General features: G+C 40.8%; 1 protein-coding gene across 4 annotated transcripts in view; it reads right to left on the bottom strand.

Moving 5' to 3' along the window:
- The window catches only part of AFG2A (AFG2 AAA ATPase homolog A), a 153,740-nt gene that overhangs the window by 128,701 nt on the left and 987 nt on the right, over nucleotides 1–24,052 (bottom strand). For 3 of the 4 annotated variants that reach the window (XM_082236911.1, XM_082236914.1, XM_082236913.1), the window contains exons 2-11: nucleotides 23,306–23,430; nucleotides 21,623–21,780; nucleotides 19,495–19,553; nucleotides 18,000–18,641; nucleotides 16,309–16,438; nucleotides 15,950–16,006; nucleotides 13,904–14,027; nucleotides 13,269–13,524; nucleotides 2,609–2,763; nucleotides 1,203–1,412 (exon numbers count right to left, since the gene is read on the bottom strand). In XM_082236911.1, coding sequence (XP_082093037.1) covers nucleotides 1,203–1,412; nucleotides 2,609–2,763; nucleotides 13,269–13,524; nucleotides 13,904–14,027; nucleotides 15,950–16,006; nucleotides 16,309–16,438; nucleotides 18,000–18,641; nucleotides 19,495–19,553; nucleotides 21,623–21,780; nucleotides 23,306–23,430 — 1,916 coding nt within the window. The remainder of the gene's footprint in view (nucleotides 1–1,202; nucleotides 1,413–2,608; nucleotides 2,764–13,268; nucleotides 13,525–13,903; nucleotides 14,028–15,949; nucleotides 16,007–16,308; nucleotides 16,439–17,999; nucleotides 18,642–19,494; nucleotides 19,554–21,622; nucleotides 21,781–23,305; nucleotides 23,431–24,052) is intronic. The other variant, XM_082236912.1, reaches the window with a different exon arrangement.

Raw genomic sequence — 24,052 nt, 5'->3', positions numbered from 1 at the left:
CACAAGAGCTCTGCTGGTTCAGACAGAAGTCATATCTAGTCCAGCATCTTGTCCTCATAGTGGACAGCCAGAAGTCTACATGAAGTCATGAGCACAACAGAACTCTGAACCACTCCTGTTCCCCAGCAACTGGGGGGCAGCCATTGATAGCCTCAACCTCCGTGAATCTGTATACCCCCCCCCCCTTTAAAGCCACCCACCCATGTGGGCTGCCATCCCTACATTTTGTGTGTAGCCAATTCTACAGTCTAACTATGTACTGTGTAAAATAGTTAAAGGTAAAGGGACCCCTGACTATTAGGTCCAGTCGTGGCCGACTCTGGGGTTGCGGCGCTCATCTCGCTTTATTGACCGGGGTACAGCTTCCGGGTCATGTGGTCAGCATGACTAAGCCGCTTCTGGCGAACCAGAGCAGCGCACGGAAACGCCATTTACCTTCCCGCCAGAGCGGTACCTATTTATCTACTTACACTTCATGCTTTTGAACTGCTAGGTTGGCAGGAGCAGGGACCGAGCAACGGGAGCTCACCCCGTCACGGGGATTCGAACCACCAACCTTTCAATCGGCAAGCCCTAGGCTCTGTGGTTTAACCCACAGTGCCACCCGCGTCCCTTTTGTGTAAAATAGTTAAAGAGGGACAAAGTCAAGTTTCTGCAATTAGAGGCAACATTTTAGCTTACTGCTAATTTTAATTATTAGTTGAATGTTTTAAATAGCTGTTTTAAACAGCTTTTACTGATAGCTTTACTGCTTCTGTGAGATGCCTTGAGGTTTTTTCCTTCACAATCAAATGGTATATAAATTTTGTGAAATAAAATAAATTAATAAACAATTGAAAGCTCTTCACACACTGAGTTGTTGTATTCAACTATGTTCTCATTAAATAGACCTACGAAACTTAACGGACCTAAATTAGTCATGCCCATTCATTTCAGTGGCTCTACTCTGAATAGAAGGAACACTGGATACAAGTAGTGCTTCAAAGTGCATCAGTTAAACAGGAAGGTGCAAGTGACTTGCTTTTTTTTGTCCAAAGTAGGACAAAGGAGAGATGTCATGTGCTTCCAGTGCAGAAACAGCTCCCCCATCTCACTTCAGACAGAGGCCAACACAAAGTTACCAAGAAGCACAGGTGTCTCAGCCTTTCTTGTTCCACACGTATCCTATAATGTCCTGCCTTAAAACTAGAAATGCCATTTACCTTCACTGCCAAGAAATTCAGCCCACTTTCATGGGCCAATGCCTTTGCAATCATGGTTTTTGAGCATCCTGGAGGTCCATAGAGTAGTACTCCCTTTGGTGGCTGAATCCCCATTCGAATGAAAGACTCGGGATGCTTCAGTGGCCATTCCACTGCTTGTTTCAATTTCAGTTTGACATCTTCTAGCCCTCCAATGTCTGACCAGGATACCTGTAAAACAAACAACCCCGTCATGAATCAGCAGGAGATTTTTTTGTAGAGTAGAAGAATAGAAGTATTCCACTCACACACAAAAAAATTGTAGCTGTTACAAATACACACATGATTTAAAATCACATTCTACCAGTGTTGCACTAAAATGCTTCCACTGCATTTACAGTGGTGCCTCGCAAGACGAAATTAATCCGTTCCGCGAGTCTCTTCGTCTAGCGGTCTTTTTCGTCTTGCGAAGCAACCCTATTAGCGGTTTAGCGGATTAGCGCTACTAGCGGTTTAGCGGCTATTAAAGGCTTAGTGGCTATTAAAGGATTAGCGGATTAGCAGCTAAAAGGCTCTTAGCGGCTTAGAAAAAGGGGGGGGAGCGAAAAAAAATCGGAACACTTGCAAGACGTTTTCGTCTTGCAAAGCAAGCCCATAGGGAAAATCGTCTTGCGAAGCAGCTCAAAAACTGAAAACCCTTTCGTCTAGCGGGTTTTCTGTCTTGCGAGGCATTCGTCTTGCGGGGCACCACTGTACAGAGATGATGGGGAAATGGGGATTGATGCCTTAAAGCTGCTCAAAACTCAAAACTATTTTTGCACTGAGTGGAAAGCAGACATAACTGAGAGACAGAAGGGAGGTGGTAACTGGTTATTAACAGAATTCAGGATGGACATGATTGATCTGAATAACATGAGGTGAACTTTTAAAATAACTAGATTCAGGTAGGTAGCCGTGTTGGTCTAATGCAGTTGAAATAAATTTAAAAATTGTGCAGTAGCACCTTAGAGACCAACTAAGTTTGTTCTGGGTATAAGCTTTCGTGTGCATGCACAATTCTTCAGATGAATATTAGCGTCTGTGAGAAGCCCCATCGAACCTGGAGCCAACCCCAAAATTAACAACCACCCAGGGCAGAAGATTCCTGAGTTAAAATGGCATTGCAGCAGCAGCAGCAATAAATCTCTGCCCTTCATCAGTAGATCAGGATGGTTCACAACGCAAAATTGCAGTATTAAAAACCACAAAACACATAATAAACTCAAGAACAACAACAAACCAATAACACCCCCCTCCCACAACACATATAAAGGGGACTGGATGTCTCCCTTGAGCTACAATTGTCACCAGACGGTGACTGCTATCAAGTATGTGGCTTTCCTATGTTTGAATAATTATTTCAGAATATTGTACTGGGCAAAACTTACTTTTGGCACATCAACTGCCACTTCCCTCATGGCACTGGGCCTGACGTCGTTCATTGCCTGCAGGAAGTCGCTGCGAGTAATTATCACTGATCCAGACACATCCTCATCCAATAGGTTTGCTTTCTCCCCAAGTACTCTTCGTAAAGCATACAAGCCTGCACGTGGCACAGAACACGAAAACACAGCATCAGCTTATCGCTCCCCACAAATATATGGCGTGCCACATATGACATAAAATAGATACACCCAGGGATAAGGAGAATTCATTTGAATTCTCATTTGAAGTAATCAAGCAGGGAAAGAATATGACAAGTTTACTATATCTCAATAATGTAAGATTACATTCATATAAAATAATTGTTCCTCTGTGGGACGAAAACATTAAGGAGATGAATACAGATGAATACTGGCAGAATTTCTTAAAGATCGTGTAAGCTAGGCCCTGTAACACACACACACACACACACACACACAGCCTCACATCAGCCTTTGCTCACAAGCTTACATAGTAAAGGGAGAGCGAGAATATATGAGGGCCAACCTGAGCCCTAATATAATGTTGCCTTCCCCATGTGAAAAAAAGATCAAACTCATTTGCTTTTCCTCAGTGGCAGCTGGTAATATTTGACTTGGTAGGGCGGCAAATTTAAACCTCGCTGTTTTCATCGTAATAGGATTTGCATAGCATTTATTTAGAAAATTGTGCCTTTACCCAGCTGCAAAGTGCCACTGTCACCTCTTTTTTAAAAACAACAACACAAACTTCAATTATTCATTGCACATCTATGGGCAACGGAAGAATTTCCATGTAAGATGGACCAAGTATGATTCTCAGAAAAGATTAGCTCCATACCTCTTATGGAGCCACACCACAAAACGTTAAGTGTCTGAATTCATGTGTTGATTACACCTACACAGGCATTGAAAAAAAAAAAAGCTAAAGAAACACAAACCTATAAAATGTGGAGAACACTTGCTTCCAGTTGCATGTGATTTTCCTGCCCTCGATAATCAATATAACTTTTTTATTATCCAAAACATTTACTGCTCTAATTAAAAGAACAAAGTTCACCAAGCAATAGACAAAAAATGATTGCTTCATTTGAAGTAGGGCATATCAGAACATATTTGCAATGCATGCTTTGGTCCTGAAAATGTGAAATAATAATCTCTGCTCACATGCAGAGTCTATCAAACTAGCGAGTAATCATAATCAAGTCTCTTATGTCTGGAAGGGGCTGGAGGGAAGAAGAGAAGCCAAACAGACATCATTAAATGTCGCTCTCAATATGGAACATTCAACAATATGCCATATGAATTGCTAACGGCAAAATACACCAATGACCTTTAGCATCTAGTGTTGTCATGCATTTTTTTCATATAAAGCAATATATTATCTTCAAATTAAGTATACTGTAATGTGGTATAGAATGAATGATTGCTGTTCCTAGTTCAAGAACACCAACGTTTCCAATTAAAAGAATAAACCAGTTATTTCACTGAGAAAGTTAGCCCGTGCATATCCAAGATCTTTGCTAGAGACAATGTCCCACATTGTAAGAGAATTTAAAAGTTAATCCGTTTGTTTAAAGCAGCAAAATATTTACTTGTAGTTTGATTCACTGATAAAAAATAATGACCTCTTTCGGTCTTCATCAAGTATACCCTCCTTATTTCCAACCCAAAACCTTTCAATAAAATATCGTATGCAGAAAAGCAGCATTTAACAACTTGTCCCATTTCCCACTACATGACGTATCTTTAAAAAAGAGTTCCTGTTTTTTATCTGTAGCTACTCCATTAAAAATATCCAGGAAAAACACAGTTCCTATTAAGCACCGTCACTGCAAGGGTCAAGCAAGAACACTGCCTTCCCCTGTTGTCATAGTTTTACAAATCAGCAATAAAGAATTGCAGTCTTAAAACAGAAAAAAGATAAGCAACGTCAGAACTGTCCAAAATAAAGCTTGAATCCATTAAGCCTTCTAATGATTAAGATGTGGGTGTGTGCACGCTGTGCTACAGGTCAGCCTTTAATTGAAAGAATATTTTACAATAAAGGAATAATGAAAGACAGATTGAAAGCAAGACCTCAGTTCTTCCTGTTTCCTCTTGTTAGCATCATTTGTTCCTGCCCTCCCCGCTGATCCTTGACCTTAAAAATTGGTTGCATTATGGCCGGGAAAGGATAAAGTCAGTACCTTGCCAGGAAGATAAATATATAGCCCTTTCTTTAAAGGCACGTTAAAAAAGAAAAAATACATCCAGATTAGGGCTTCTAATTTGTAAGATTGCACAAGCCCTGAGTAATGAACTCAAAACGCACATTTTGTTTAAACTGCAGCCCAGAAAATAGTGAACATCTGGCCAACACAAACGAGGTTTCTCAGATAGGGTTTGTTGAAGCACGTTTTGGATCAGATGCATCCTTTACCTTCTATTGTAAGTTGGCTTTGAGAACATACTTATGTATCAGATGGCACCTATTTCCAGTGGCTTAGTGAACAATCATGTTCTCTTACCACCAACTAATTATTTGACCTCCCTTGCAACTCTTATTCAAAACAAGTAATCATTCTGAAACAAGAGACTACCTAAACAAAACAAAACAAAAATCTACAGTATTTGCTTTAAGGTTTTTTTATGTGGTTCATGTAACCTTTGTAAAAGCAAATCACTGCCAGTTGCTGCATTTACCTACATGCTTCTACTTGTGTGACCTGCAACAAAATGTTGCAGTGTGAAATATTCTTCTTGTCCTCCATGACACTCCATTCCACAGTCAACATTCCATAGCTACCAAACACTCTCAGCTCTCACTGGTTGTTTGGTGGGGTTCTCTGCCCCCTTTCCTACACACACACACACACACACACACACACACACACTATTTCTGCAAACTATCAAGTTATTGACACCTCCCTCTTGTGCATGGTGGAGCCATTTTGGTTACATAAGAAACACTCCCAGCCTAAATATCAGAAATAGACAAATGACCTAAAATAATTGCTACCTAGCAACAGTGGAAGGCTTTAAGGATGTAGCATAAGAGAACCTTGTGCCATCACTGCTCCTAAGACAGCACCCAAATTAAAACAGGGCCAGAGGCACCCCATATTGGAAATGTTTTGCCTGCTAAAATATGAGACACCCCCCGTCAGTATTGGCACCCCAACTAGCTCTTGGGAATACACTTATCTGGACAAACATTCCCCTGATCTCCTGTTTTAATTAACTGATGTTGTTTTGATGAGATTGTTTATTGTAGATTATTTAGTTGTGGGTGGATGCTTTTTTAATGTTTTGATGAAATTGTCTATTGTGTATTTTAATTATGTGTGACTATATTCTTTATCATCTGTTTTTTACTTATAAACCACTTACAGGATACAAGTAAGGAGCCTATTAATTAATTACCGTATTGGCCAAATGTAAGCCGCACCTGAATATAAGTCACTCCCTTAAAATTCCGCAGGCACTCACACCCGTTCCGTTTTACCGTATGTCTGTTTCAGCAGCAAGATCATAAAAGCTGGTTTTTGTAAGGTCGCGAGTTTAAGCCGCACTTTAACTTTCCACGGTTGGCCTTTTGGGGGGGGGGGAGTGAGGCTTATATTCAGGCCAATATGGTAATCAACAACAACAACCATCTTTTCTAACCATCCCCCCTTTTTAAACAATGATCCCACAATTTGACTAAAATTGTGGGGGAATAAAATGTGGTGCTTCAGACTGTCGTATCAGAATCCCTTATAAGTTATACATTCTAAACTCATGAAGAATCTTCCTGGATCAGATCAAAGGCCCATCCAGTCCGGCCTCCTATTCTTATGGCGGCTGACTAGGAACTATAGGAAGCCCACAACCAAGACCTGAACACAACAGCAAAAACCACATCACGGCATTCACCACCTACAGAATAAGAAAAAGGAAAGTCTACTTTGTCAGGCAGATATTCCTTCCTGGACTGGAACATGCATGGGCCACCAAGTGAGAAGCACAAGATTCAGGAATTTGGAAATGAGGAATGTCTCCTGAATATTAACATAAATAAAACAATTTTCAGGCACCTAACCTTTTATCAACATCAGATGAGCCTTCGAAATCACAAATCCGTAATTCAGATTTAACAGAAGACAGAAAACTGCAGGATTTTCCAGCCTGGCATTTTCTGCTCTAACATTCTATTAATTCAAATATCTGGATTCAAAATGGCATGCAACATGTCAGATGGCTGTTGCGGTTGCTCAAGAGTAACCAGGAGGACTCCAAACCTGTGTTTTACAGGTTTTTAATTTGGTGCAAACTATTTACAGTGAAGAGGCCCAAAGCTCATGTCTGGCTCAATCGCTAGCAGAATCCGGGAGGGGTCTTTTTTTGGACCTCCCCCAACAGAAGAGTCTCATTACCCCCAACCTTCTCCTCCCCTTTTTGCGCCTTAGGCTACTGCGCAGGATGGGCGATGGGAAGGGCGTGTCTCCCTTCTGTCCACCTTGCCCAGGAGCGGTGTTAAGGCTCCCAGAAGCATTCTCTGGTCCTTGCACCTCTTCCCCACTAGAGGTGGGGCTTTCCTCCTCCCGGTAAGAGGAACTGCTTCCCAAGATTTTCGGAGGCTCCCTGTAACACAACTCCCCTTCTATTCCTCGCTTCTGAGCCAATGGCAGTTCCCAGACATAACAACAGCATTTTAAACCACACAAACAAGGGAAGGGTTGTCAAATTTCTTTTCCCTAAACAATATGAAATTATTATTTTTATTACAAAGAAATTAAATTTGCATATCTGAAGATCTCAGGGCAGTTCACAGCAAAAAAGAGAGAGAATGCAAAATGTATAATATGTAAAACCAAACCAAAACCAGAACAATAACCCCCCCTCCCAAAAACGCATTTAGAATGTCAATCAGCCCAATACCTGGTTGAAGAGAAACATTTTCACCTGGCACCTAAAGATATGTATCAAAGCAGCAGCCAGGCAAGGCTCCCTGGGGAGTGCATTCCACAAATGGGGAGCCACTGCAGAAAAGGCCATGGTGCCATTCTCCAGACCTCTCATGGAGGAGGCACACAAAATTAGAGTTGTTCCTAGAGAATTGTGTGTATAAAAATGAATTTGGAAATGTTGGCTATATTGACTTGTTCTAGGAATGTCAAAATTACAAACCCACTGAATGAGAAAATGCCATGTGCCACCTCCTGGGTTCCAGGTTCATTTCCTACTTTCTCAGTGAAGGCACTTCAGGCAACGGGGATTAGAGCTATAAGCAAATACTACCCTATACTGGGGCAGAGGATAGGAAGATGAATGTTAGGCAGTGTGGTTCATTTTATGTATGATCTCTTTAAAGACATGAAACCTAAGTATTCCTTGTCTATATGCCAAGTTTATTAAGTAAAAGCCTGTTGAGAATGTGTGCATTACTCAGACATTTTAAACACGGGGAAGGGATGTGTGTAATGTTACGAATTAGCTGTGAAAGCAATACAAGATTTATCCTGTTCATACAAGTATAACCCTCAGGTCCTTTGCAACCTATACACTGCAAGTTCACTTGGTTAAACTGCTACATGGAGGCACATGTAATTTACAGTCCTTCATGAACAACCTAGAATTTGCTGAAACATGCCTGTTGGCCTAAACAGATGTTATGGCAAGGCATAGAAGGGGAAAGCAGATTGATTTCAATTCCAAGAGTTTTATTACACAGGAATTCTTTTCCACAACGATGACTGTACACACTTGCTTTATTTGCCAAGGCAGAGTGTCAGGAGAATTATTATTCTCAAGTCTAAAACTATTCACAGCTGGAAATAATTGCACTGAGAAGAACCAATTCATTAACAGAACACTAGTTCTAAAAGTTAACCTAAATAAAATATAGATTTGGACTTAGAGAATATATAAAAGTGCAATTTTCTCATTCAGTGGGTTTGTAATTATGATGGAAAGTATTCTTATAAAAGGCCAGCTTTCCCCACAGGCCGATTTTGACAACCTGTCAATCACCTGACATCATAACAACATCAGGTAACTGATAACTGTCAAAAGTCCCCTTCTGCAGCACTTCTGAAATGCCAGACAACCAGCTGGCCACCAGGAGTTTCAGAAGAACTGTACAAAGCGCTTCCCACAGAAAGCTAACTGACAGGGGCAGATATGAAAAGGAAAAAGAAGTTATCAGCCAAGATTCAAGCAAACATGACTCAAAATATATAATTAGATGTGTGTGAGTCTAATTAATACAACATTTGAAAACATATGTGGAACAAATGAATGAAAGGGGAAGACAAAAGTTCCACTGTGGAGCTTATATTGACGAGCAAGTGTATTTAGCATTGCAGCCCAAGTATGACTTCTCTTAGTTCCATCACAGTGTCCATTTAAGAAAGGGCTGGGGGGATTGTTTCTGGATGCAAGTAGAAGATCAGCATGTTCCATCTTGTTTTACACATGTTCCCTCAAGCATCAACATCCAGATGTAACTACTTCTACATAAAAGCAATTACTCCAAACCGATGTTCTCAAAAATAACCCACAAGCATATGTTACAGCTTTAGTCAACAAAAGCCATTATGCCTTGCATGTGGACACACAGACAGTGCTGTATCAGGATGTTACCTCCTAGGAGAGAGAGAAAAGTCGATTGTTCACTTCAATTTCAAGATTTAACAGGTCTTTGCCAGATTGTGAACAAGCTACCAATAATTTGTAGAAGTCATTTCTATGCTTGTGGTTTTATTTGCAAGTTATACAAGCACTCATGTTCCTGGCAGCCAGGATGAAGATTTATAAAACATCATGAAGGACAAAAAAATCATCTTTTAAGCCCATCCCAAGTAATTGCCTAGAAACAACTTGGCAGTTTCTAGCAATACTTACTTTCAGGGGTCTAAAACTTGTTTTGTGCTTGTTTACTTAGAAGTTAAGACCTACAAAGCTCAATGGGACTGCCTAGGATTTTAAACTTGGGTGGATCTACACTCATGGTTTTTAACATTAAGGGAGGGTCAAGGAATGGTTTTGATAACATATATGGACACATGACATCCTAGTTTTAACGTTCATGATACATCATTAAAATGTGACACCAGAGGGCGCTGCAGAGCAACCAGCAGCAGGGAAACAGCATTTTGATGGGGATAAAACAGGATAAAAATGCTTTAATTTACAAGCATGCCCTGTAACGTTTCAGAACGACATATGTACTATCGTTCAATATGTACTATTGTTCAATTAATGCTAAACAGGTCAGTGTAGATCCAGCCCTTGATTTCTGTTTTCTTTAGTTAGTGGTAGTAGTAGTAGTAGTAGTAGTAGTAGTAGTACAGTGGTACCTCGGGTTACATACGCTTCAGGTTACACACGCTTCAGGTTACACAATCCGCTAACTCAGAAATAGTGCTTCAGGTTAAGAACTTTGCTTCAGGATAAGAACAGAAATCGGGCTCCGGCGGCACGGCAGCAGCAGGAGGAGGACCCATTAGCTAAAGAGGTGCTTAAGGTTAAAAACAGTTTCAGGTTAAGTACGAACCTCCGGAACGAATTAAGTACTTAACCTGAGGTACCACTGTAGTAGTAGTAGTAGTTGTTGTTGTTATTAAGGTAACATATATTGTTTAGCAGCAGATAGCACAACTTGTCCCCCTGCCACTTGATTTTGTCGAGCTCTCAAGCCCAAACTGATTTTTGAACTCTGGGGAGGTTAAAGGAAGGTCAGTTCAGCAGTTCTGTAAGGGGAACAAACATCCACAAATGTGCACGCATGGAACATGTGCAGACATGGACTAGCATACAAAGGGAAGTCCCTGGAGAGGGCAGTCAAAGGGAAAAATCAACCCGAACTTTGCAGATGTAGCACAGAACAAAAGCAATTCTCAGCAAGTCATTGTGATGGAGCATCTTCCATACCCCGCTGCAACCTCAGTGTTTAAATCATGCGCAATTCCTTTCAGTATTTGAGTCTGTAACTTTTTAAGAAGTCTGCACAGTGTAGCCAACAATATCTTTTAAGATAAGCGCTAGCATTTTTCAAGCCAGCATTCCCATTCACTGTAAACAAGATGACCCTTCTCAGATCCTGAAAAATAAATTTACATTCATAATCAATCCTGCCTGAAACTTACAGGCAGCCTTAGAAGGATAAATTTATAAGGAATTGCTATATTTGGAAGCCTGTGTTGCTAGGCACTTTAAAACATTCAACACTGTTTATTCCACTTATATCCTCATTGCCCAGCTAACATGCCATTTGTTATGCTGTTTTTGAAATACAGCGGAGGTCTCCCTTTGTAGCATTATAAACATTTAGAGAAATAAAACTCTCGTCAGCTTCTACCAGAATGGCCAGTGGTCAGGGATGAAGGGAGTTGTAGCCCAGGAACATACAGAGGGCACCGTGTTGGGTACCGCTTCCTAAGGAGAGCAGAGACATATTACCACATAGTGGTAACAACTGTTTAGACAGGAGAAATCAGAGCATTCTGAAAATATTCCAACCCAGTAACTTTTCAGAACAAGTCAAAACAGGAAACAGTGGAAAGCTAGGAAACAATTAATTCCAAGAATATTTTCCCACAATGCATAGTACTGTAAGTTAATACTCTCCCCCCCCCCAATTAAAAAGTGTTGTGGAATACACATCATTTAAAAAGAAGAAGAAGACCCAAGCTTAAGAAAGGAAGCAGCATTCTTTTTAGGGAAGGGTATCATCTCAATCTTTTGCAATACTTGCCTTTCAACAAAAGATTGTACTCAAGGCGTTCAGAGCTCAGAGAAATGCTTTGGAGAAGACAATACTCTATTTATGGTGAGACATGCTTCCCGTAAAGGACCCAGAAAATTGAGTTTCCCAGAGGGCAATGGCATAAGGTAGAAGAGGCAGAGGAACGTGAAATGTCTTCTTTGACAGTATGTTACCTTGCAATGCACAAGTTATCTTTCAGTAAAAGATTTTATTTGAGTATGGTTTACTGTAGTCTTGCCTTTTACAGGAATTCAAGAAAAAAAATCAGAAATTTCTGTACGAAATCAGAAAAAATGCAATTAAGTGAAAGTGAGATATTCCTGTCCCGAAAGGCCAAGCAAGGGAGCATCAACAAAAATTATACCTGGATACAAAACCACTGCAGTAGTATATATATAACAGCTCTTATCAATCTTATGGATACAAATAGTGAGAAGGATTTTGTATAGAAGGAAGCTCATTTTATTTAAAGGGAAAAAATGTTTGTTTGTTTTTAAACATTATAGTGAGATATATCACCGCCTAGTTACGCAGACAATGATGCTTTGCTCCATAAATTCTATTTTATAAAGCAAATCTGGACAAATCTATCCAATGACTAAACTGGCTTTTGAAGGAAGAACACCTTCTTGAAGAAAACATTCTACAACAAGCTTTATTAAGAAACTTTACCATCTGTATTTTTTTTAAAAAAAATGGCAGGAGACTTCGTATTTTATAACAGAATACACTAATAGTCTAGGTTTACAAAACAGTGAAGCAAGCTATACATACAATTATTTCAGGTTCTTTATTAGTTTAGACTCTTAAATCTAAATATTCTGTTCATAGAGTTGTAAGCAATTTCTTTCAGCTAGTGGATGTGTTTAGATTGGTTGAAACCATTATTCCACCACTAGATGTCACCCTAGTATAACAATTGATGAAGAAATCTCACAAGAGAAGGGCTCACTTTTTAATACCAAAGCTTTGCAAATATGCCACTGAAATTATTGAAGTTATTGCCATTTGTAATAACATACTGTTAACTTTACACAAAATAAGCAGTGGAATCTTATGCACATTCAATCTGAAGTCAGTTCCACTGAGCTCAATGCGACTTACTCCTAATTTTCTGATTCAGTAATCTATAAGCTTACATACTCTTCAAATCACCATAGTACTGTATTGTCCAAAATAAATATATCCGCACCTATTTTTTTATTTGTACCACAGTCTGCTTAATTAGAGGGTTTACACTAGCAGTCTGTTGGACACAAAACACCATGTTCAGAAAAGTCACGTGAATTAAATGTCCCGTAAACAGAATTCAAATGTTAAGAAGGTTGTCAATTGTTGTTGTTTTTTTGATAGATGATCTGCTGTTTAAACAATCAGTTAAATTTAAATACATTTGCATGTCACAAAAAAACCCGGAAAACAAATGTCTTTTTTGCAATATTAAGGAAGCATGACCAAATGCACAACTGAACAAAGTTTAAAAGTTTAAAAGGAAAGGTAATATTTAATGTATAGTATTATTTTTCACTGACTATTACAGTATAGTGGTACCTCAGGTTAAGAACTTAATTCGTTCTGGAGGTCCGTTCTTAACCTGAGGTACCACTTTAGCTAATGGGGCCTCCTGCTGCTGCCCTGCCGCCGGCGCACGATTTCTGTTTTCATCCTGAAGCAAAGTTCTTAACCCGAGGTACTATTTCTGGGTTAGCGGAGTCTGTAACCTGAAGCGACTATAACCTGAAGTGTCTGTAACCCAAGGTACCACTGTACAGTAAACACAATCAAAATGACCTCAACAAACTGAATAATGAACCACCGTTCCTTCTTTTCAGCCTTGCTTATTAAAATTTGTCTTCACTGACAAGAACTACACACTCATTCAGCTAATTATTTGATATAAAAGTGTTTATAGCTCACCTGCTTCTTTGCAGACTGCAGCTAGGTCTGCTCCTACATATCCATGGGTGCTGTCAGCCAACTGAACCAGCTCTGTTGCCGTCAGTAAATGAGGAACCTTGTTCAGAAGCTTATTGAAAATGTCCAGTCGGTCCTGAGCGTTGGGAACCCCAATTTCTATCTCCTTATCAAAGCGGCCAGGTCTGCGTAGGGCTGAATCCAGAGCGTGGGGGCGATTAGTGGCCCCAAGTACTAAGAGTTGCCCTTCATTGCCTTCCTGAATGACCAACAGAAAACAGGTTCACTGTAATTCAGGAACAATGCAGTTTAATCAAAAGCACTGTGCTTTGGGATTGGAGATTGAGGTTTATCGCTCTACTCAGCCATGAGACTTAGCTTTCAGGCTAAGGCTGATATTCTATGCATACTATCCTGGAACTATGAAGTGCTTTTCACACTATTTACAAAATACCATTACCTTATAATAATTACAGATGAGGACACATAAGATTTATGAGCCCAGTCCCAGTGAAAAGAGGCTTTATTTTTGTAATATGTAAATTTACCAACTCGTCGCCAAAGAATTCCACAGGAAGGTAAGTTGTATGAACACAACCATTTTTTCATGCCCACCCCAGAGCCAGTAGTTTACTTACTGATCCAATGCCATCCATCAGTGTCAATAAGGATGCCACAATTCTTTTCTCAACTTCATTCTGTGCCCCTTCTCTCTTTGGGCAGAGCGCATCGATTTCATCAATAAATATAATGGTTGGGCGGCTGAAAAGGAAATAACGGAAAGCAACACGTCTCTTGAAACAGGCACATTAGGAAGACACAGCCAGATAGATCTCATCAACTCACTCCATTTAAAGCACTGAAATGGTCATTGAAATTCTGCATCGGCTAGTTAGAATACCAAATCATGACACGCCTCTAGCCATATGAAATGTTTCGTAACATTTCATGACCCCTCACAAATGGGGCAAAGAACTGAAGCGAAGCTTATCTCATGGCACAGCCCAAAATATTCTGAAGTATGAAGGGAAAACATGTATACAGTTTCCCCCAAAAGGTGGCTTCTCCCAAATGAAATATGGGGACTGCAGTTCATTTTGAGTCCCAAGTGTTGTTAGGAGAACCCCAATTTGCTTCCCAGAGCCACAACCGCCAGAGTGGTTTAACCATCAGTCCCTCTTCCCAGGGAATTCTGAGAATTGTGGCTCTTTGAGGAGAACTCTCAGCACTCTTAACTACCAACTCTCAGCTCCCACCTCTAAACAATCCAAGCTATAATGCAACAGGTAAATAATTTGAGACAAGATTATTCAAATGTCAAAGGCTCAGACTTTTCTTATGACCTAATGAGAAGACCTAATAATCAAAATACAGGGCAAAAATCTTACCTGATAATAGGCCAGAATTCTAGCATAAAGTCAAACCACACATGGGACAAAATGATTTGAAGCAAAAGAACCAACAGCTAATAGAATTTAATTTAGTTAATTAAATGAATTAATTTAAAGTATTTTTGACACTTTTGATTAAGTAGTCTATATTTTTTTCCAAACTAATAAATGCTTGTAAAATGCCAAGTTTTATTTATCAGCATATGTGTAATAAAAACAAGCCAATAAGTTCCAAATGAATTGAATGAAAAGTCTTTTGTTCAGCTTTGAAGTTCTTAGCCCTTTTATCAGAAGGATTTATCAACATCTATTAGTCATGATGGCTGTACAGAGACGGTATACCTCTAAATTCCATTTTTATAGTACATTTGAGTGTTCAAAGCACTTCACGTATTCTTATAACAGCCCTGGAAGTTGAGTATTATCATCCTTAGACTGAAGGTGGTAGGACTGAAGCCAAGAAAGAGTGGCTTGACTAAAGCTACCAATTAAGTTCCTAGCAAAATTCAAGTGGGTGATTTCTGGGACTGTAGCTCAGTCTCCTAGCCACTATGGCACACCAGCTCTCATAACCCACAATATTAAACAGTTATGCAGATGCAATACCCATTTTTTTCATGGGATGACTTCCAAGTAGTTACGTACAGGATTGTTGTGTAAACTTCATAAATACAGAGATACCTGCAAATTCAATTCTGGTCTAAAAATAGTCTGAGGCGTTGCTTAACACCTGAACAAAAAGGCTTCAGGTATTTATTTATTTTTAAATCATTTTTATTGATTTTCCAATAAAAACAGCGGCTTCAGGTACTTTTACCTCATCTAGTACACAGTCCTATGCAACAACAGTGGGGAACGTCAGGCCCAGCGTGTGTGGCAAATGTGGCCCTCTGCGACTCTCTATCTGGCCCCTGGGATATGGTCCTTCTTCTGGTCACACTTCCTCTCTCCTTAGGCCATGCCCCTAAACAGCCTTACTTTGAACCCTCCTTGAGTGTTTCTGCCTGGCTGGAATGTGTTCTTGAACTCTGATAATGCCTCTTCATTGCCTGGAGAGTGGGGTGTGAGAGTATGCAGAAATTCGCCTAGCGCACAAAGGTAACATTCACAAGCTTTGTTCTGCTTTCACCTTCGGCCCTGGTCACCAGACAAAATTTCACAAGCCTCTAAGAATTCACAGGCTGTAACAGAGACTCTGGGGCTCGAACCAGGAATCTCATGTCCTGGGCTTGGAAGCTAACAAACTGAACCATTTAGAATAAAAAAAAAGTCCCCAAAAGAGCACAAGCATACCGTGAGGAGGCTTCGGCAAATATCTGTCGCAACTTGGCTTCACTTTCACCGTAAAACCTGCAACAAAATCAAAAACCATTTAGCAGCTTATTTTGGTCTGTTTACAAAAACTTGGGCATTTTATTCACGCAGTTCTCCCCATGGGCACATATACTTAAACGCTGTATAAACGGTTTCAAATAAACAGATCATCAATCATTCCTTCACTTCTCTTGACGGATGCAGAAGTGACTTATTTTCCAAAAAATACTGCCGCTCTAAAGTGGGTCTTTGTTTTGTTTTAAGCAGGTACAAAACAGCAACTGTAGCTGGAGGGCAGGAAAAAGCAAAGCAAGGATAAATAAATTAGGAAGACTTACTTGCTTATTATTTCTGGGCCGTTAATGGTGGAGACGTGAGCCCCAACCTCATTTGCAATTGCTTTGGCTATCAGGGTCTTCCCTGTTCCTGGAGGACCATAGAGAAGCACCCCTCGAGGAGGTGGGATTCCTTTAACGAGTCAGATAGAAGAGGAAGAGATCACATTTCATGGACTGGCAGAGATTTTAAAATTAATAATGATAATGATGCAACTACTCCTGTAGTGACAAATACAAATGATTCTGAAAAATACCATTAACTGTATATGAAGACACTAGCATCTTGCAACTTTTTGCAATGAGATCTCCCACACCTGCAATATTTCCAAGTACGTATATCAACAGCACATTTCTATGAACAATTTTAAACAACAGCTGTACATTTGAGCCTTTTGAAAACGATGTCATTAAAAAGCAGGTCTGCCTCAACTTTTAAAAACCCTTTAAGATATCAAATCTGCTATCTTACTCTTTCTGGTACAGTGGACCCTTTAGTTACATGCCGCTCTGGATACATAACTTTCGGGTTATGAATGTGGCAAACCTGAAAGTGTATACTTCTGAGTTTCGCCACATGCACATGCGCAGAAGCGCTCAATCGCACCGTGCACATGCGCAGGAGTGGCGCCTCTGCCTACAGACTTTTCGGATTGCAGTCGGACCCCTGGAACGAACTTAATTTGTATCCAGAGGATCCACTGTATTGGCAACACAGTACTTCTAAAAGCAAGGTTAGGGTGCTATAGCTGAAGTTGAAAAGACAGTTCATAGAATCATAGAATTTGTAGAGTTGGAAGGGACCATGAGGGTCATCTAGTCCAACCCCCTGCAAGGCAGGAATATTTTGTCCAATGTGGGGCTCAAACCCATAACCCTGAGATTAAGAGTCTCCTGCTCTACCAACTGAGCTATCCCAGCTGCTAGGGAGTAAGTGCTACGGCACACAGTGAGACTTAAACAGGAATAAAATTGCTACAACACAGCTACAATCCTATGCACACTTACTTGACAGTAATACCTGTTGAACTCAATGAAGCAGGCTTCCAAGAGAACAGGGACACAGGATTGCATTGCAAATGTTCTGAAACCTTACAAGCTTCCAACAGAATCCAGCCAAAGTTCATACTGGAGTCCCATGGATTTTCAACGGGCCAGGCACATATTTAATTCTTCTACTGATATTGACAATGCGGTCCTAACTCTGCCTACTCAGAAGTAAGTTTTATTTACTTCCAGTGCTGGGCACAACCGTAGTACTTACAGCCTACATATCAATGTTACCTTACAACACTGTACAATACAGATTAATTTTTTTTTTAAGATACTAAGTATAGTTTAAAGATAGTGTTAATTACTTAAGCCCACTGAAACACAATAAAAATGTAATAGAAAGTGAACTGCAATCCTGATTTTACAAAATAAAGATGTTAAAACACATTAATTATTACAACAAAATGCATTGCCATCCACACACACACCACATTCTTAAGCCACTCTGCTAAACCTTGAACAGATTATTCCATTACCTAACATGCCTGAAAAGGTATAACAGAATAGCAAGTAAAATCAGTTATAGGCAGCAGGAAAGTTCTATCATCAGGGCAGAAAGAACGCTGCTCTTTTCAGTGGAAAGATATGCAAATATTTAATAACAAGTTGTTAACAAGACATCTAATTCACATCTATCCTACCATAACTTCTAAACAGGCCAGGCTTCTTCAGGGGAAGTTCAATCATTTCTCTTATGGTTTTTAGCTGGTGATCGAGTCCACCTATAGAACTGTAAGTAACCTTCGGTTCCAGATTACATTCTTCTGTTTCTTTAGTTCGAGATTCAACGAAGCATATCCTAGTCCTTGAAGATATGAAGTAAAATGGCTCAGAGCTCAAGGATGCTCCTGTTTGACTAGCCTGCAGTAACCCTTCAGAGGGAATGCAGGCCTCGCCACCTTTTAACTTGGTAGTTTCAGGTACAGGAGTGGAGGCTGCAACATGGTCACCAAATAACTGCATCTCTGTTGGACCAGAAATCTCTTCCTCACACACCATGGTATCTATGGAGGCATTAACGGATAAACTGTGATCCACCTGCTTGCATGGAGTGCTGGTAGATGTTCCTTCTCGACTATCTTCAATGAGCAGTTTATCAAGTTGCACAGATAAGTCAAAATCACTGGTATCAAGTGACAGTTTCTGTTCTAGCATCGAAACGGGACTGTCCTCCATTTCCCGCAGAACCCCGTCTGTTCCTTTCACCTTTGTAATCATCAGGTTGCAAAATCGGCCATAGAAAGTGATTTGCAGGAGGTTTCCTGGTAAAACCACCTTTCCATCTATAAGAAACAAAACAGGAGATCTTAAAAACATCACCATTTTTTTCCAGCAGTTCGTGTTTAAAAGATACAGTGTAAATAAATGCTTCATTCCAGTTGTGCGACAGAAATTCAGGAGAGACTCCCGCTGGAGGAAAACCTTATTTTCCCTAATTCCGTCTTCCCACCAGCATTGCCTTCCACTCTGTTCTATAAGATTCCCGGCCTTCCAGAACAGCTTTTCAGGTGCCACATGAGGAAATTGGTAAAAGCTGCCCCCTGAACCAAGGTTGTATAGTGGACAGAGTTCCTCCCATAGGTAGTCTAGATCAAACACAATGTCTTACCTTTGGTGCAATATGTGTAACTTATTTCTGTATATTAGTTTTGCCTTCTCACAGTGTTATGCATGTGGCTATCAGATGGAATGATGATAATATTGTTTTTTAATTGCATATTCCCTTGCTATTTTTCTTATTCTCAATAAATAAAAGCTTTTTTAAAAAAATTGGGAAATGGAAAAATAAAGGAAGGTGGAGGAATATAAAAATAAAGGGATTTGAAATATAGGCAATGGTGTGGCTGAAGTGTGAAGTTTCAAATCCTCTGAATTCTCCCATTCTTTCTACTACCATTAAACCAGAGTCATGTATTGACTATTTGAAGACTCAATCCTTACCTACAGAACTTTTCACATGCTGGGTGACAATATGGGAGAAGAAAGGAAATGCAGTATTTTCTGTCAGTTTTTACAGTTATAAACTTTAGCACAGAATGTATCACTTAGCATTCCAAAGAGAAAGAAAGAAAGAAAGAAAGAAAGGGTGATTAGAAGGGCATAATACACCAAGAACCAGTAGATTAAAACCCATACCTAGATTTCTTAGGAGACTGGCAGTCAACTCGTCCACATTAAGGCAAGCATCTTCGCTCCTGGAAACATGTGGGAAAATTACAACATGGCACTATATTACCCACATCAATAATAACCGATGAATAGAAAGTTATTGCTAAAGCAAGTGTAATTCAAGAACAACCATGTGTAGCCTAGCATAAGAAACTAACAATACACTCATACACATGTCTACTCAAAAGAAAGTCTCACTGACTTTACTGTGACTTGCTCCCAGGTCAGTGAGCAGAGGACTGCAGCCTAAGTAAATTTTCTGTTTCCGTTATACAGTATTAAAAAAAGGTACCGTATTTTTCGCTCTATAACACGCACCTGACCATAACACGCACATCATTTTTAGAGGAGGAAAACAAGGGAAAAAACATTCTGAATGAAACTGTGGATGTATCATTTTTGTGCTTCATGCTGTGGCCACAGACATGTGATCTGATGGTGAATTTGGGCGGACCCAATGCAAAGATCCTGAGGATCCATGTGGATCCAAACCACGTTTTTGCACCATTGCAGCCCCAGACAACAGTGGGTGCGTGATTTGGGGGGGGGGGCAGGCTGTAGCCATGGACATGCTATGTTCTCTGGTGGTGAATTTGGGGGTGACCCAATGCAAAGATCCTGAGGATCCATGTGGATCCATGCTTTTTAACCACATTTTTGCACCATTGCAGCCCCAAGCAACAGTGGGTGCATGATTTTGGGGGGGCAGGCTGTAGCCATGGACATGCTATGTGCTCTGATGGTGAATTTGGGGTGACCCAGTGCAAAAATCCTGAGGATCCATGTGGATCCATGCTTTTTAACCACATTTTAAGTGGGGAGGGAAGGAAAAACACAGAAGGGCTAAGAATGCAGGAGTGGGGTATAACAGGAGGGAGGAAAGGAAGGCAAAAGTTTCCCCCACGCACCCACCCAAGCCAGCCAGCTCTCTCTCTCTCTCTCTCTCTCTCTCCCACCTGCATGTTTTCAGCAGCACCGGAGCACAGAGAGGAAGGAACGACATTCTGCTTTCCCCTCTGCTTGCCTGGAGGGGAGGGGCTTTCCCTGCTCTTTGTTCCGTTTCAGCAAACACAGCAACGAAACAGAGCGGGTGGGCAGTAAGAGCCTGAGGCAGAATGCAGGAAAGCAGCAACTTCCTCTTTTCAGGTTTCCCTTCTCCGTGAAGCACGATTTGATTTTTGCCCGATTTTTCGGCTCCAGGGACCACACATTCGCTCAATAACACGCACAGACATTACCCCTTCCTTTTTAGGAGAAAAAATTGCGTGTTATAGAAAGAAAAATACGGTAGTTATACTGATCTCTCTTTTGCATAACATGCGAAATGCTGGTTCTAAACATATAATATAGGGTGGGTTCAACTTCCTGCGTTCTGACTGTGTGATAGGATTTGGTGCTGTCAGAAACGCAGTACAGTCATACCTCGGGTTAAATATGCTTCAGGTTGAGCGTTTTCAGGTTACACTCCGTGGCAACCCGGAAGTAACGGAACGCGTTACTTCTGGGTTTCATTGCTCACGCATGCGCAGGCGCTCAAAATGATGTCACGCGCATGCGCGGAAGTGGCGAACTGTGACCCGCGCATGCGCAGACGCACAGTCGTGTGTACGTTCTACTCAGGATGCAAACGGGACTCCAGAACAGATCCTGTTCACATCCAGAGGTACCACTGTACCACCATGAGAGAGATAAAAGGTTGCAGCGGTGACACCAAAATACTGCATTCCAACTCCTGTAACTCCCTTGTGTCGCCCATTAACAAAGTCAGCTTGCACCCTATGCGTGTCAGGTATATGAAATCAATATGCCCAACTCTACAAATCTACCTTCGGGAAATACCTCTTCGAACAGTTCACAACCCTACATTCAACCATAGTTTAAAATAGACAATGGGCTGGATCCAGCTCACATGTCCCACTAGCAGACACTCATAAGAGGACTTCCACTAGTGTCATGGGGTTCCCCCACTCCTTCCCCCTACATGCGTCCCCCAGGCGGCTCTCAAAAGCTGGAGAAACCATAGGGAGGGGTGGGGTATGTGTGTTCTGTCTCGGCCATTGGAAGACTGGAGAAAATGCATATATTTTCAACATACCTCAGCTTCAAATGTACGTCCTCTGCCTGCATAACAGCACCAGTCACAGGCTCGACGATGACTGTTTCGCCAAGTCCCACTTTCAGATTTTTTTGTGTAATTCCACTTAAACCAATTTTTCCACCAGGAAAGCCAGCAACAGGCCATGCAGTACAAACCTATCCAAAATATAACACACAGAACCAGCGATTAGCAAATCTTAAACTGCTCCTCTCATCCTCAGGTTTTGGCGGGGGGCAGTGAGCACAGTGGAGGGAGAAACAGGGGCAAAATGTCCCAGGTTCAATCCCCAGTATCTCCAGATAGGACTGGGAATGTCCCATCTGAAACCCTGGAGAGCAGCTGCTAATCAAAAGAGACCATCCTTAGCTACATGGACCAGTGGTCTCACCCGTTGAAAGGCAACATGGGAAAAGACGAGGAGCATTTGGTATATATTCCAGGTCTCTCTCTCTCTCTCTCTCTCTCTCTGGTTTCATTTGGGCTCTCTTGGACCAGAAGCTGTGAAGATGCAAAACCAGCACTGTGCTGCTTCCCTTTTTTGTGGGTAGGAGATGCAAGGGCCGTGTGATTCCATTCTGGATGCAATGGGAAATTGCAGTTCACCAGAAAGGCCACAACACTTCCAAGAAATTGCTTCAGAGACCAAGTTCCATCATCTCTTTCCTTCCTTCCTTCCTTCTCCTCCCTGTACCATCACTTTCCACAAGCTCCAGGAAATCATAATCCTGGAGATAATAGCATAGCCTTTATTGCCTCTAGTACAGGAGAGGGCAGGATCTATTGAGAAATCTCTGGCAATTTGCAATAGGCTCCTATTTGTTTAACAACAAATTCCGTGTCAATTGGTAGAACTGGCACTACTACACGTGCCACATGATGCGTGATCCACGTTTGTGAGAATCTGGTCGTTTAGTGTGGCAGTGCCTCAACTCTGGAACTCCCTGCCTATTGAGATCAAGCAGGTGCCTTCAATTTACCCTTTTCAGTGCCTTCTGAAAACATTTTTTAGACTAGCCTACCCACAAAGTTGAGGTCATTTTAATATGTTTTAGTATTTTAGCTTCTGTAGGTTTGAAAGTAGGGCTGCAAACATTTTTATTTTATTGTATTGCCTTATCTTTTTGTAAACCGCTTTGAGGTTGTTTTTTTTAAATAATGTAGCAATGTATAGATTATATGAAATAAATGAATAACAGCAGTGACTGGACTACTGTAATCTGCTCTTTGTGGGGTTTCCCTTGGAATTGTTCTGGAAGCTGCAGTGGTACAGAATGCTGCAGCGAGGTTTGTTTGTTTGTTTGAATTTATACACTGATTATAAACAACAACAAACCTCAAAGTGGTTTATGAAAGTTAAAACAGTAAAATCAAGCTGACTTCGAAGCCCACTTAGCTCAGCCCATGGAAATGAAGTTCAACAACATCTGGAGGGCGAAAAGTTGCCCACACCTAGAGAACTTCATAAGTTCTGAGGGACTGATCACTTGCTTAAAAGCATCACACCCCAATATCAGAAATTTCTTTCTCAACATAAAGCTTAGAAATCAGCCAAGCCTTCTCCCAGGAAATTCCATGGAAGGGCTCAACACATATTTGAATTGCTTCCCACTGATTTAGCATAATCATTTTTTCCACCATCACCACTGCACTCCAACAATTCAGCATGAAAAGAATCATCACCTCTTGTTTTCCATTTTTACTGGTGAGCAACACTGGTCGGCCTATGCATATATTTGCCAGTTTCATGTTGTTGAGGGCCAGCTGCACAAGAGATCTTCTGTAACTTTTGGGGACTTTGTCATCTGCTAAAATTAAAGAAGAAACAACGTGTGCTGTGATTTATCATTTGCTCAAGCAACAATTTCTAGCCATGTAAAATCTATCCCCACCCCCCCACCCCCAAAGAAAAACATTACTATGAGTAACAGACTGCGTTGTCACAGAAATCATTGTGTCTAATTTTGTATCAAAAGCTGTTTACACTATTGGCCCTCACAATCACCCATAACAGGATATGAAAGTGCAAAAATGTTTATTTAGGCAAAGAATCAATATCTAAAGCAAGCAACCAGAAAAACTCTAGGACAACATCCTAAATATTTCTGTGCTGGATACATGTTCAGATTTAGCTACAGATGTTTGTTTTAAATAGACCTTGGCTGTGTTTGTATGAACACATGGCAGTATAGCCTTGAGATTCTTGGAGGAAAGGACATCAATCTGGGAAAATAAATAAGCAACCTGCCTCTCCCTCACTTGTCTCCAGTGAACCACTTTACAGAATTGAGACTTTACAGGTCATAACGAGTAGGAATGTGGATTTTTCCATGCACACACATCTGACACACACCAAAAGGGGGAAGGGAGTGTTTTCAAGATACCAATGAAGAAAGACTCCTGCGTGTTAAACCGACACGTTTGCAATCA

This window comes from Podarcis vaucheri (assembly GCF_965113315.1).
Source record: "Podarcis vaucheri genome assembly, chromosome: 9".
Lineage (NCBI taxonomy): Eukaryota > Metazoa > Chordata > Lepidosauria > Squamata > Lacertidae > Podarcis > Podarcis vaucheri.
The sequence above is the reverse complement of the archived record's forward strand: the minus strand, read 5'-3'. Positions and strand labels throughout refer to the sequence as shown.